At 46.5% G+C, this 11,238-nt stretch overlaps 1 protein-coding gene across 1 annotated transcript; it reads right to left on the bottom strand.

The window, feature by feature from the left end:
• Positions 1-6: 6 nt before the first annotated feature.
• On the bottom strand, positions 7-3,315 carry LOC104913104 (atrophin-1-like). The gene is made up of 4 exons (XM_010718306.3): positions 3,089-3,315; positions 2,767-2,904; positions 2,294-2,407; positions 7-1,474 (listed from the first exon to the last, which is right to left on the bottom strand). The coding sequence occupies exons 1-4, from the start codon at positions 3,164-3,166 to the stop codon at positions 287-289; spliced, it is 1,518 nt and encodes a 505-aa protein (XP_010716608.2). The 5' UTR covers positions 3,167-3,315; the 3' UTR covers positions 7-286.
• Positions 3,316-11,238: the final 7,923 nt, after the last annotated feature.

Below are 11,238 nucleotides of genomic sequence, written 5' to 3'. Positions count from 1 at the left end.
GGTGGGGGCGGGGGGAAGGTGTAGGTGGCAGGACTCTGCCCCGGGGGATGAGTGCATATGGAGGGGTAGTTTCCCTGGGAAGAGGTGGAGGAGGAGGAAGAAGAAGAAGATGAGGAGGAACAGGAGGAGGAGGAAGAAGGGGCTGTAGCAGCTGAGGGAGCCTGGCTGTAAGTGGCCTGACTGTGGGGAGGGTAGAGGCGCAACCCATATGTGGCATGAGATGGGTGATGGCTGTTGGACTCCAGGGCATGGGGATAGCCCCCAGGAGGTTGTGGGGGGGCTGCTGCTACAGCTGGGGAGACCCCCCGCCACTGTTGTGGCCATGGTGGTGCTGCTGGGGTGGTTGCTGGTGATGAGGAGACTGACCAGGGAAGGAGGCTGGGAGATGGGAGCTGGCATTGCCCAGGGGGCGGCTGTAGGGAGGAGGGGCCTGGCTCCATACAGGTTGTGAGGGTAGGGAGGGCTGGGTGTACTTGGGGGGCTGGCTGGACACCGAAAGGCCGCTGGGAGGGGGGAAGGAGTGCCCATAGGAGGCAGTGTAACTGGGCAAGGGCTGGGTGGGGGAGGGTTGTGGGTACTGAGCAGAGGAGCTGGAAGGTGGCAGCTGTGGAGGGGCATAGGGGTAGCGTGAGGGGGCCAGGGGCTGTGCCTTGTCCTGGCCTATCCCATGGGGTGATGCCATGTGCCCACTCAAGGCCTGTCCTGTCATCCCTGGGGAGCTAGAGGAGGCTGCCACATTGTTCAGTGGGCGCAGAGCTGGTGGGGGGGGCAAGTTGGCTGACACATGCGGGAAGGAAGGTGCAGAGGCTGAGGGGGCAGGTGGTGGATTGGCTGGGGAGGTCTTCTGAGGGGGCAATCCCCCAACTACCGACGCCAGTGAGATGGGAGTGGTAGGTGGTGGATTGTGCTTGGCGCTGAGGGTCTGCTCACGACTCCCCGGTGCTGAGAGGCCCCCTGCTCCACCAGCAATTTTGGAACCGACTTGAACCACATTGGCCGTAGGGTAGAGAGGAGCGTGGGTGGAAGTGGAAGAGGAGGAGGAAGAAGAGCAGGTGGCAGAAGTGGTGGCAACGGCAGAAGAAGAGGAAGCAGGTGTCTGTGGGGCTGGAGCCTGGAAAATGCGGGAGGCCTGGCCCTCCAGCTGGGAGTGGTAGCCACCAGCAGTGGGGCCCTGGGGGTGGGCCTCGCCTGGGAGACTGAAACCAGGCTCAGGTGGACGGGCCAGGCTGTCAGAAGTAGGGGCTACCGGAGGGCTCTGGGGGAAGAGCGGAGGGTGGTGATAGGAGAGGGATGGGCCCTGGGACAGCACAGAGGAGGAGTCGGAGTCATTCTCCACACTGCCAGGGCTGTAGACACTGGGTGAGGTGCTCCTGTTATCCTGGTCTATGTCCCGTGGATCGCTGCTCATCTCATCATTGAAGCTGTGGCCATCGAGGCTGTCAACGTCAGAAGGGGATGGAGGACAGGGTAATTCCTGAAGAAGTGAGAGGAAGGAGAAGTTATGTGACCTCCCTGATATTGCTTGACACTTTTCAGTCTCACCTTCCTCTGCTGTCCCTAGCATCAGAAAAGCACACTGAGGGAAGGAGACTTCATTTGGCAGTTCTCTTGCTGCCCTTTGGAACAGCAGCTCAGATGCTCTTGGGTACTTCACCACACACTTGGGAGGAGATGATGATGGGCATCTCATGTTCAGAGGCACAGTAACCATTACAGATGAGGGTGAGACTAGGCACCTACAAGGTCCCAGCACCAGCACCAGTAATGGGCTGCTGGCCAAGATATGAGCCAGTGCTACCACCAGGTGGCACAGCAAGGGGGGAGGTAGTGCTGCCCACACAGCCCCCAGATCCACAATTTTCCCTTGTGTAGGGCTTTCCTTGACACCCTGCTCAACAAGAGGCCTGCTCCCTGGTCCTTTTCCAAGCCCTGCCCTGAGCATGTCCTCTCTGCCCCACTCCTTACCTTTTGGGGTTCCTTTTGTGTTTCTCATTGCACTCTCCCCCCACTGCTTGGTGATTAAGCAGTTTATGTGGGCAACTAACAAGTGAACCTCAGAGCCTACAAGAGCAGTTCAACTGAAAGAAAGATCAGTGCTGAGCTGAGCAGCATACACGTGGAGAAATTACATAGGTGTAACTGCAGGTGTCACTTCGGCTCCGCCTGCAGAAGAGCTGCAGAGCACAATCTGAGGTGGCAGAGCTATCAAGCAAACAGAATCTCAAGCTAAGAAGCTGTGAGCAGCACAGGTAGGGTCCAGAATGTGCCAATAACCACAACAGAGAGAACTCACCTCAGTTTTGGTCTTTTTAGGAGCATTGCTGTCCTCCCCTTCACTTTCAGAGATCTCTTCTGTTCGGCCCTGCTTGCTGCCCTTGGGGGTGCAGGATTCCTCCACCCGGCCTTTCTGCAAGGCAGAGGAGAGAAAACAGAGAGGTGAGAGGGACACAGGGAAGCCTCCCAGCCTGCCCAGCTTTGCCAGCTGGCAGCAGGCGAGACACAGCACCATCTCTGTTGCAGATCATAGCAGGCAGTGGGACATTGTAGTGGCAACACTAAGCCAGGATATAGCAAAAAGCAGTATTGAAAATTGAGATATCAGGAAGCACAAAGTGCTGGGAATAAAAGAAAGGAATCCAACCCCTACAGGTAGCTAACTCAGCATGGGTTGCATGGTGGATCCCATCTGGTCTGCATTCCCAAATGGGTCATGCCCGTCCTGGGCAGCCCTTTGGCACCCTACAGCCACGCACTATTTCATACTACCTTTGTTGCTTGTCGGGATTTCTCAGCTTTGCCATCACTGCTGGAGGTGCTCACACCACTGGGGGAAGCTCGACCCCGTGACCTGAGCTCCTCTCGGGGCCCTGGAGTCTCTTTCTTCCGTCCACTCCGCATAGACATCTGGAAAGGAATCATCAGATAAATTCTATTTTACACCTCCCTTCATTCCTGCCCTCCCAAAGCCCCACATCCTGACACTCCACCACATCAAACTCATGTTCACCAGCTCTGCTGCAAGCCTCAGTCCCAAGCCACAGCACTTGCTGGTCACTGGGATCCCACCTCCCTCTTCCATCTTATGTACCGAGTCCTTGTTCTGTCGTGTCTTCATTCTTTTGGGTGTGGGACCCCCATTCTCCTTGGCACGGCTTGATGAAAACATAAAGTTTTATCGCTCTGCAGCCCCCTTCTGCTGTTCTGAGGGAGATTGAAGTGGGCAAGAGCAGGTCTTCTGGAAGGGAGGGCTTACACCAGCAAGGCAATACAACTCTGGTGGACACTGAAAGGGAGACAAAAAGATGGGGAGAAACAGTGAGTACACTATGGAACGTCCTTTTGTGGTTTGTTATAGAAATATGACAAAATTATTACTGTTTCTTTAGTTATTATGCACAGATGCAAGGATCTTTACCAAGAATGCAATAAATTTTCCCATTAATAAGAGAAAAGATTTGTTCACTGTCATCTCTGATTTCCAGTTTCTAGGACTGATACAAACATTATGTGAGGCAGTCAGGATGCAACAGAAATTTTTTGAGGGAAGCAGGGAGGAATGAGTTATCAGCATTTTGATTTTCCTCTGAAAGCATTTTAGTATTTCCATTTCCTTGTTTATTTATCTCCAGAGGGAGATAAGAGTTTAAAAAAAAAAACAATCACCACTAATTTTCTGACTTCAGAAGTTCCTCTTCGTACTTGTCACTGCAGTAAGTTATCCTTAACTGGCCACGTGCTATCATTATCTAAGTCTGTGTAATAAGCCCCCTGAGATCTCTGCTGCAAGGAGGACAATACAGCCCTGACCTCCCCAGACCACACACACGTGCTCACATATAACAGCATGTTAGGATGAATGTGTGACAAGTCTTGCTTGTGCTACTCAATGTCCAAAATAGGTGCAAGAACATTCGTTTAGCTTTGATGTTGCATGGCACAAACAGCATAATTCTGCTTAGCTTGGAGCATCTCCTTAGACCTCCTTCCTCTCCATCGTCTCTGCTATTTTTCCATGTACCAGTGTCATGCCCGGAAATGCACAGAACTTTGCACCAGCAGGGAGATTTCCAAGCTCCCTATGAATAAGCTTACAATCTGTGCCTGTCCTGAAAGCACTGTTAGATACTTAACACCCCCATGATGCCAGAGGGTTCCTAGTTTAGAGTATGAAAACACCATGATTCTGTTAGCTTGGGAGCTGTGCTGGGGTGAGTAAGGAATGCTGCTTTTGAAGCTGGTTTGCTTGGCTCCAGCTCAGGACCCTTTGCATTGCCCTGCACTGCACAGGCATATCCAAAGAGGCCATCCTTCTCCAGTCTGTTGTACAAGCTCCTGTACCCAGCATCTGGATGGACAATCTGCAAGACAACAAAATTTGTCCCATGGTTGAAGCATCAGGAAACATATACTTGTCTTCTGGGTTATATGCTTGGCTCTGGGAGCATTGGGAAGTTTTGGGAACAAGTCTGACTCCAGAGTCAGCACTCCTAGAGGCCATCCCAGATTTGGAGAGGTCAGCCTCTAACTGGCCAGTGCTAGAGTCTGGAAGCACTCTCCAAAGGGAGCTGAACCCAGAGATCAGAGCAAAAGCATGGGATGGGAGAGCTCATGGCCCAGCTGCTGAGTTGCATGGCCTGAGTCGCTGCTTTCCACTGCCTCTATCTCCCTGCTCATAAAACACAATTTCCTTGACCTGCTCCTCGTTGGATTCATCATCTTCCCTGGCCAGTGCTGAGACACTCATATAGAAGATACTTGGGTAGAACAGGGATTGTTTGTTTTAATTTCATTAATATTTTATTTGACCCTCACCATGAAAGCCACAGGGGACTCATCCAGCATTAATTCTCACACACAACAATTCATTAACTTAGACCTCTTCTTTAATAGAAAAATAGCTCACAGAGGTTGAGAACTGGCCTACTGGAGCCAGAGCATTCTCTCAATCCCTATGAACTGATATCTTTTACAGTCCTGTTTTTCTGGCATAACCTGGCCTTCAGCTGCTAATTTAGTCAGTTATGTTGATATAGAGTGTGTTCCAGGTAAGCATGTAGAATTACTATTTCTGACAAGAAAGGAGTGCTATAAAGAAGGCAATCCTAGCTGAACTCAATCCCAGCACACACCATGTTGGCAGCCCTCAGGTGCCAGCTCCACTCCAATCAATGCAGTGCTAGCAGCAGCTCACTGCCGACATGTTGCTGCTCTTTATATTACACTCAGCAGCAATGCCACCCACAGCTCCGACAGTGGACATTGTCATGTGGTGCAGAGGGCTCACTTCAGCCTTCTAGCAGCTCCATAGTAATGATGATGGCAGTCTACCCAAGGGAGGTAAGGCAAACGCTTACTGGAACCTCCCGTTCTAAAGGAAATACCAACTCAGTATTTTTCTCAGCTGCAGAATACATAGCACCAAAGCCAGAAGCAAACGGGTACATTTCAGAAGACAACCATTAACCACTGAGGCAGAAGTTTCTGCCACTTAGAGGGTTAAGACTTTTCTAAAGCAAAACTGACCCACACGTTATTTGGTTCAGCACAGCAATGGATATGTCAGAGGTCACACCAGAGGATCACAGTGCTGCTTCTAATCTCAACATCTGCAAAATAAAAGCTTGCAGTAGGAACCCTGCAATTAACGAACTGTAAAACCTGAGCTACACTTAACCCTTCTCATCACAGAAGATCCCTCTAAATGCCTCTGAAGAGTTCTTACCACCCTGTGGTTTTGTGAAAATGAGACATTTGGTAGAACTGTTGCCAAAGGGATAACCTTTTCCTGGCCTTGTGAAGCCCTTTATAGGTTAAACTGAGTTAAGAGGCACTGGGAATTGCTGTTTGTGTTTGTATAACCCAGCTCAGTCAGGCGCACTTCCAAGAATCCACCATATTCTCCTGCAAGCCCTGTGCAGCCTCCTGCATTCAACAGGCATCCCCACGTGACACCCAAAATGGATCGCACTCCTCCAGCCACCAGCCCTGTGTGGTTCCTTGTCCCATGCGGGCTATCCTGCCTGTCCAAGCAGCCAGGAGGCCTGGGGCTGCTCTGTTGGGAGACCCAATACACTCTGCTCTTCACAGGCTGTGGTGTGAAGCAGCTCTTTGAAGCTATTGGAGCTGGAAGAAAATCCAGCCCTAATGGGACACACTCAAGTTTTACCTACTTAAACACATGCTCTTGCTCTCTTAGAAAGTCACATTAATGTCCTTAGTTCTGTACATAGTTTATATACTAGACTGAGAGTCTAAGAAAATAAACATTCATACATGGCAGCAGAAGCACAGATGGCCTAGAACGGTGTTTGGGGGCTTGTCTGGGATGGTAAGTGACAAACAATCCTAATATTCCCCAGAAAAATTGCATTTCTGTACCCAGATGTACAGCCCACACATGCTGCCTGCAGCAGAGAGGCAATTCCAGTGAGATGGAGAGGCCTGGATGATGCCTCAGGACCCAATCAGGCCTGAAGGGCCTTGTCACCTCAGCCAGTGCTCACCAGCAGGGTCAGTCCAGCAGCAGCCCAAACACAGGGCTCCGGACTGCCTGAGGTCAAATGCCAGCCAAGTCCAGCACTGTTGGGCTGATCACATCCATAGCTGGGGGCACAATGCAAAGATGCCAAGATGTGTGGCCAGATCATGGCCAGAAGGGGCAATCTGACACCCTCTTCTACCTGCAAACCATGCTTGGGCATCATCTCGGAGAGTGCTTGCTGGCACTGGCCAAGGGCGGTACAAGGGAATGCCATGCCAATGGACAGCCAACTGTGCAGGAGTGTTAGAGCTTATTTCAGATTGCAGACATATAGCCTGGCCAGAGCTATCTTCCGCTAGGTGACAGTCCATGGAAAATGACTTTTGAGTTCTTCCTTTAGTCCAAGTATAGATGTTCTGAAGTTCAAACTCTCCTGGTTTTTCCTTCTGTGTTTTTTACTTGTTTGTTTTTCAGTTGGGAATTATTGAAAGTACACAGTGACAATTCCTAAGTACTTTTTTTTTTTAATGTAAGAACTACATTTAAAATCCTATCTGAAATCAAAGGCATTTGGCTTGCCAAGACAGGGTCTCAGAATTAGAGGGATTCTCCTTCTCTGCAGCTTATTAGCTTGAAGTTCATATCCTGGTTTTCCTCTCCCTTTTCCTCCAAAAGGATGAAAAGGGGTGGTGAAATGAACACAACATCTTTATAACATACTGCAGATGCTGAAAAGCATCCTGAAAGCAAGATGTGATGTAAACCAGAGTATCCCCCATGGCAGCTAAAGACCACTTAGAGGTGAGCACCCACTGGAGCAGGATTGCCCGGGACATGCACTTAAGGGGGAAAGACAGCAGCTGCTATATCTTATACTGCATAGTGTTTCCAGGCAATACATTTTCAACTTCTATCCCTATTTCTTTTACCTATAAAATGAGGAAAAAATCCTAGAGATTCAGCTGGGGTTAACAACTGTGGAGTAACTGAAAATACAAAGTTTTTTCTAAAATACTGGTCAGGCATCCTGATGTGTGACAATTCCTAATGGCTACTTACCTGACTTTGTGCTCTAATACTGGTGTCTTAGCGCTAGGCATGCAAGAGGGAGGGAAGGGGGTGTGTCCAGTGTTAGATAGCAATAAATGATGAGTATGTCAGGACTTAGGTTGCATGCTGCAGTCTTATTGCCAGTTCTCCAGTATGTACATCAAGTGTGAAAATGACTATGTAAGTGAAAAGATTAGGATGCCAAAATCATTGAATATAAAGATGGCAGTGGGCAAATGCTTGTAGCAAATATTATCTTGCCCCATGACTTGCAAATTTTCACTTTTTTTTCATATAGTAACTTTCGTTATGAAGAAAAATGCTTATGTGACACTGAATGAAAGTAGTTGACACAGGCTGGCTCCTACAGAATAATTACAACAGCCGGAGGAGCTGTGAGCACAGGCTGGAGACTGGATTAGTGAAGGACTAAGATGGCAGACCTGGTCATATAATCATCTTCCAATTAAAATTCCAGTGAGCAAAGTTTAATGTCGTCTCTCTCCTCAAAATGACTGCAGAACTGGGGGATCCAGCTCTCCCTACTGGAGCTGCCAGGAGTTTCGTTCCAAACCAATTATGTTTTTCCTTGACATCCCCAGCCTCCCTGCCCATTGTCAGCCTTCACCTCCTGTTGCTGCACAGGACAGTGTAAACCACTGTTAGGAAATCAGAATGTATGAGTCTAGTGCACAAACAGTGATGGTTTCCAATGTTAGATTATCTTCTGTAAATAAATAAATAAAAAATATACTACTGAAATTATGTTATGTTCTTCTAGCTAAACTAAATTCACCAAAGTATCACATAAAATGTGTCACTATGAAACATTTTTAAATAAACGTAACCAATATATGTAAATCTACATTTTTTGAAACTTCAGTCTCTACCAGAGGTCCAATTATACATAAATACATTAACTGAATGAACCCTCTGTGGCCTAGGTATGCCTACATAAATACTAAAATAATACTGGAGCTCAACTTCAGTCACCAGGTTTAGCCTTTATCTTACATATTTCGTAACAATACTTGTTTACGAATTCACTGGTCATGACATCTAAGTGCATCTTCACCCCTGTAAAATAATAAATAAAAATTAAAATGCTCCCATTTCATGAAATGAGGTCAAATATTTTCAGAGTACTGGCACTCTAAGGGGATAAAGCCAGTTTACTTTTTATTAAGTCTGCATTAATGTTTTGTTTTCTTAATTCTACACAACTGTGAGATACAAAAATGTGAAGTGTGAAAGCTGCAGTTCTGGAAGTTCCACTCAACAAAAAAACATATCTGAGAATAAAACATATTTTCTGATGAGAAGAGTGAAAGATAAAAACAATTAGAGCGAGAGTGAGGTAATAAATAATAAAAACATTTATGCATTTAACATCAGCTTAATTTACAGCATAGAAGAGGATATTAATTTTTGCAAAAGCAACTGAAAATGAAGCTTGATTCACTAAATGAAGGTTGATGCACTAAAGAACGTTACAGTAATGGTAAGTTGATTCCTGAGGGCACAGTAAAATGACTGTAAGTCTGTAACAGATTTACTTAAAAATCTCAAAAGAATTATTCAGCCTTTCCAGAGGAGGGCCTTTGGATCTCCTGGAGATGCAGGCTGGCAGAGGATCACAAAATGCAACATAGAGCGGGATGGAAGCTAACAAATGCATGACTGAGATAGGACACATCACCACTTCCATGCTCACTATTTTAGGAAGCTTAGCACCTTTTGTATTTGCAAGGCCTGAGCATATCTCACCTCTGGAATTGCTTAAGAGCCTACTGTAATTCATAACCTCCCTCCTTTTATATATGAATTTCCCTTTACTAAGGAATGCAAAGTAAATTGCTTAAAGACATCAAAGGCCAATTCACTAGAGACTTAAAGAAAGATTTGGTTTGGATGGGAGCTCTAATGGTCTCTTCTCCAAACTTCTGCTCATGGCTGGACAGGCCACAAATCTAGGTGGAGTTGCTCAGAAATGTCCCAAATATCTCAAAAAGCAAACCCACCCCAACTGACCTGGGGTACCCATCCCAGTACTGAAACATCTTTGGAGGCCAGGGATGTTTACTCATAAATTCCGTGCTGCAGCTTTTGACCATGGCTCCATGTACCATGGCTTCAAATTTCTGGTACAAGGACGTTATCCACCTTTTGGCCTGCCATGGTTCTTTACTGAGAACTTAGGTCTTCTGCCCTAGGTCTTTATTTGAGAAATATTGCTGGTAACTTTGCAGCTGCAGGATAAACATAAGAATACACCCAACCTTCCTCTAACAAATCAATGAATGTCACGTATCGCCACTCCTTTCTGCAAAGATATGTTGCTCTGCAGCTGGAAAAGGCAGGCCCAGGCCATGGTACGGCTCTCCGCTCAGACCCTCTGTCCCAGGCAAACTAGTCAGTTTGATGAGAGACAGAGAAAAGCTCAGGAGCTAAAAGGATTCAATCCTGTAAATGGATCTGAATGAGTAAAGTGCTGAAAGTATCAGGCCAGATAACAGAAAAGGTGAGAACTGATAGAGGAGGGCTGTAGGAGGACTTTCCAAGAGGAATGACTGAGCAATCAAATGACATGTGAACTTCCATCTACACAAATGTAAAGCAATGCACAAAGAAAAAGATAACTCCATCTCCACATATAAACTGATTGGAGCTGCTCAAGAGTGATATCCTTGGGGTATGAGAGACTGACCCACGAAAACATCACGTTGGCACTCAGTAGCTATCAAGAAAGTAAACAACCTGGTAGAAATGAACAGAAAACAAAATAGTGGATGCCATTATGCACTTGCTTTGCCCACACATGCTTGCAGTTCTGTTCCTTCCACAGAAACTAGAAAAGGCAATGAAAAGGCATGACTGAATGGATTAAATATCTTTGTCCAGAAAAAGAAAAGAAAAAAAAAAGATTACTAAATGAGAGTGTCAGCAAGGTCTGTAAGGTCTGTAAAGCCATATGTGAAAAGTAGGAGTTGGATATAAAATAATTTCTTGCTGTTTTTTCCAGTATGAGAAATGAGGACCATCAAATAATGCTACAAAGAACAAGTTCAAAATCAACAGAAAGAAATGGTTATTGAATTGGGTGGTTCACTGCAGAATTTCTCATCAAAGGACTTTGTGAGTGCTAGAAATTTTCATGGGCTTAAGGGGAGAGAAAAGGTTTGTGCAAGATAGAATATTTGAAGCTCAATGAATAGCAGGAAACCACATCTGGCTATGGCAGTCCCTGCACTGAAAATGGCTGATACCTGTAGGAATACCAGAGGAAAATGGCATATAATCTTGCTTTATATTACTCTTTTTCCTAAGTATTTGATAGTGACTACTGCTGGAGCAGCAGACTCTGGATGAGATGGCTGTTATTCAATAGCATGAAGAGAAACAACAAGCAAATCCACCATCAGAACTTCTGCTCATCAGTAGAGAACAGTGAAGAGGAGAGGGATTTATTAATCACAGAAAGGCTAAGGAGACCATTTATTTTGAAGGTATCAGACAAGTATTATCAAGCAATGAGGAAGAAAGTATCAATGACAAAGGACATGGAGCTTGTCAGGCAACCCACACAATGCTTTGGTTACCCTGTAACCAAATCTGTTGGTTCTGTAAAGATCTGTACAGATCAAAGTGTATTACAGAAAGTACAGAAAGCGGTTTCCAGAATACTGAAGGACACAAAGAGTCTGTCT

This window comes from Meleagris gallopavo, chromosome 1 (genome assembly GCF_000146605.3).
Source record: "Meleagris gallopavo isolate NT-WF06-2002-E0010 breed Aviagen turkey brand Nicholas breeding stock chromosome 1, Turkey_5.1, whole genome shotgun sequence".
NCBI classification, from domain to species: Eukaryota; Metazoa; Chordata; class Aves; order Galliformes; family Phasianidae; genus Meleagris; species Meleagris gallopavo.
The sequence above is the reverse complement of the archived record's forward strand: the minus strand, read 5'-3'. Positions and strand labels throughout refer to the sequence as shown.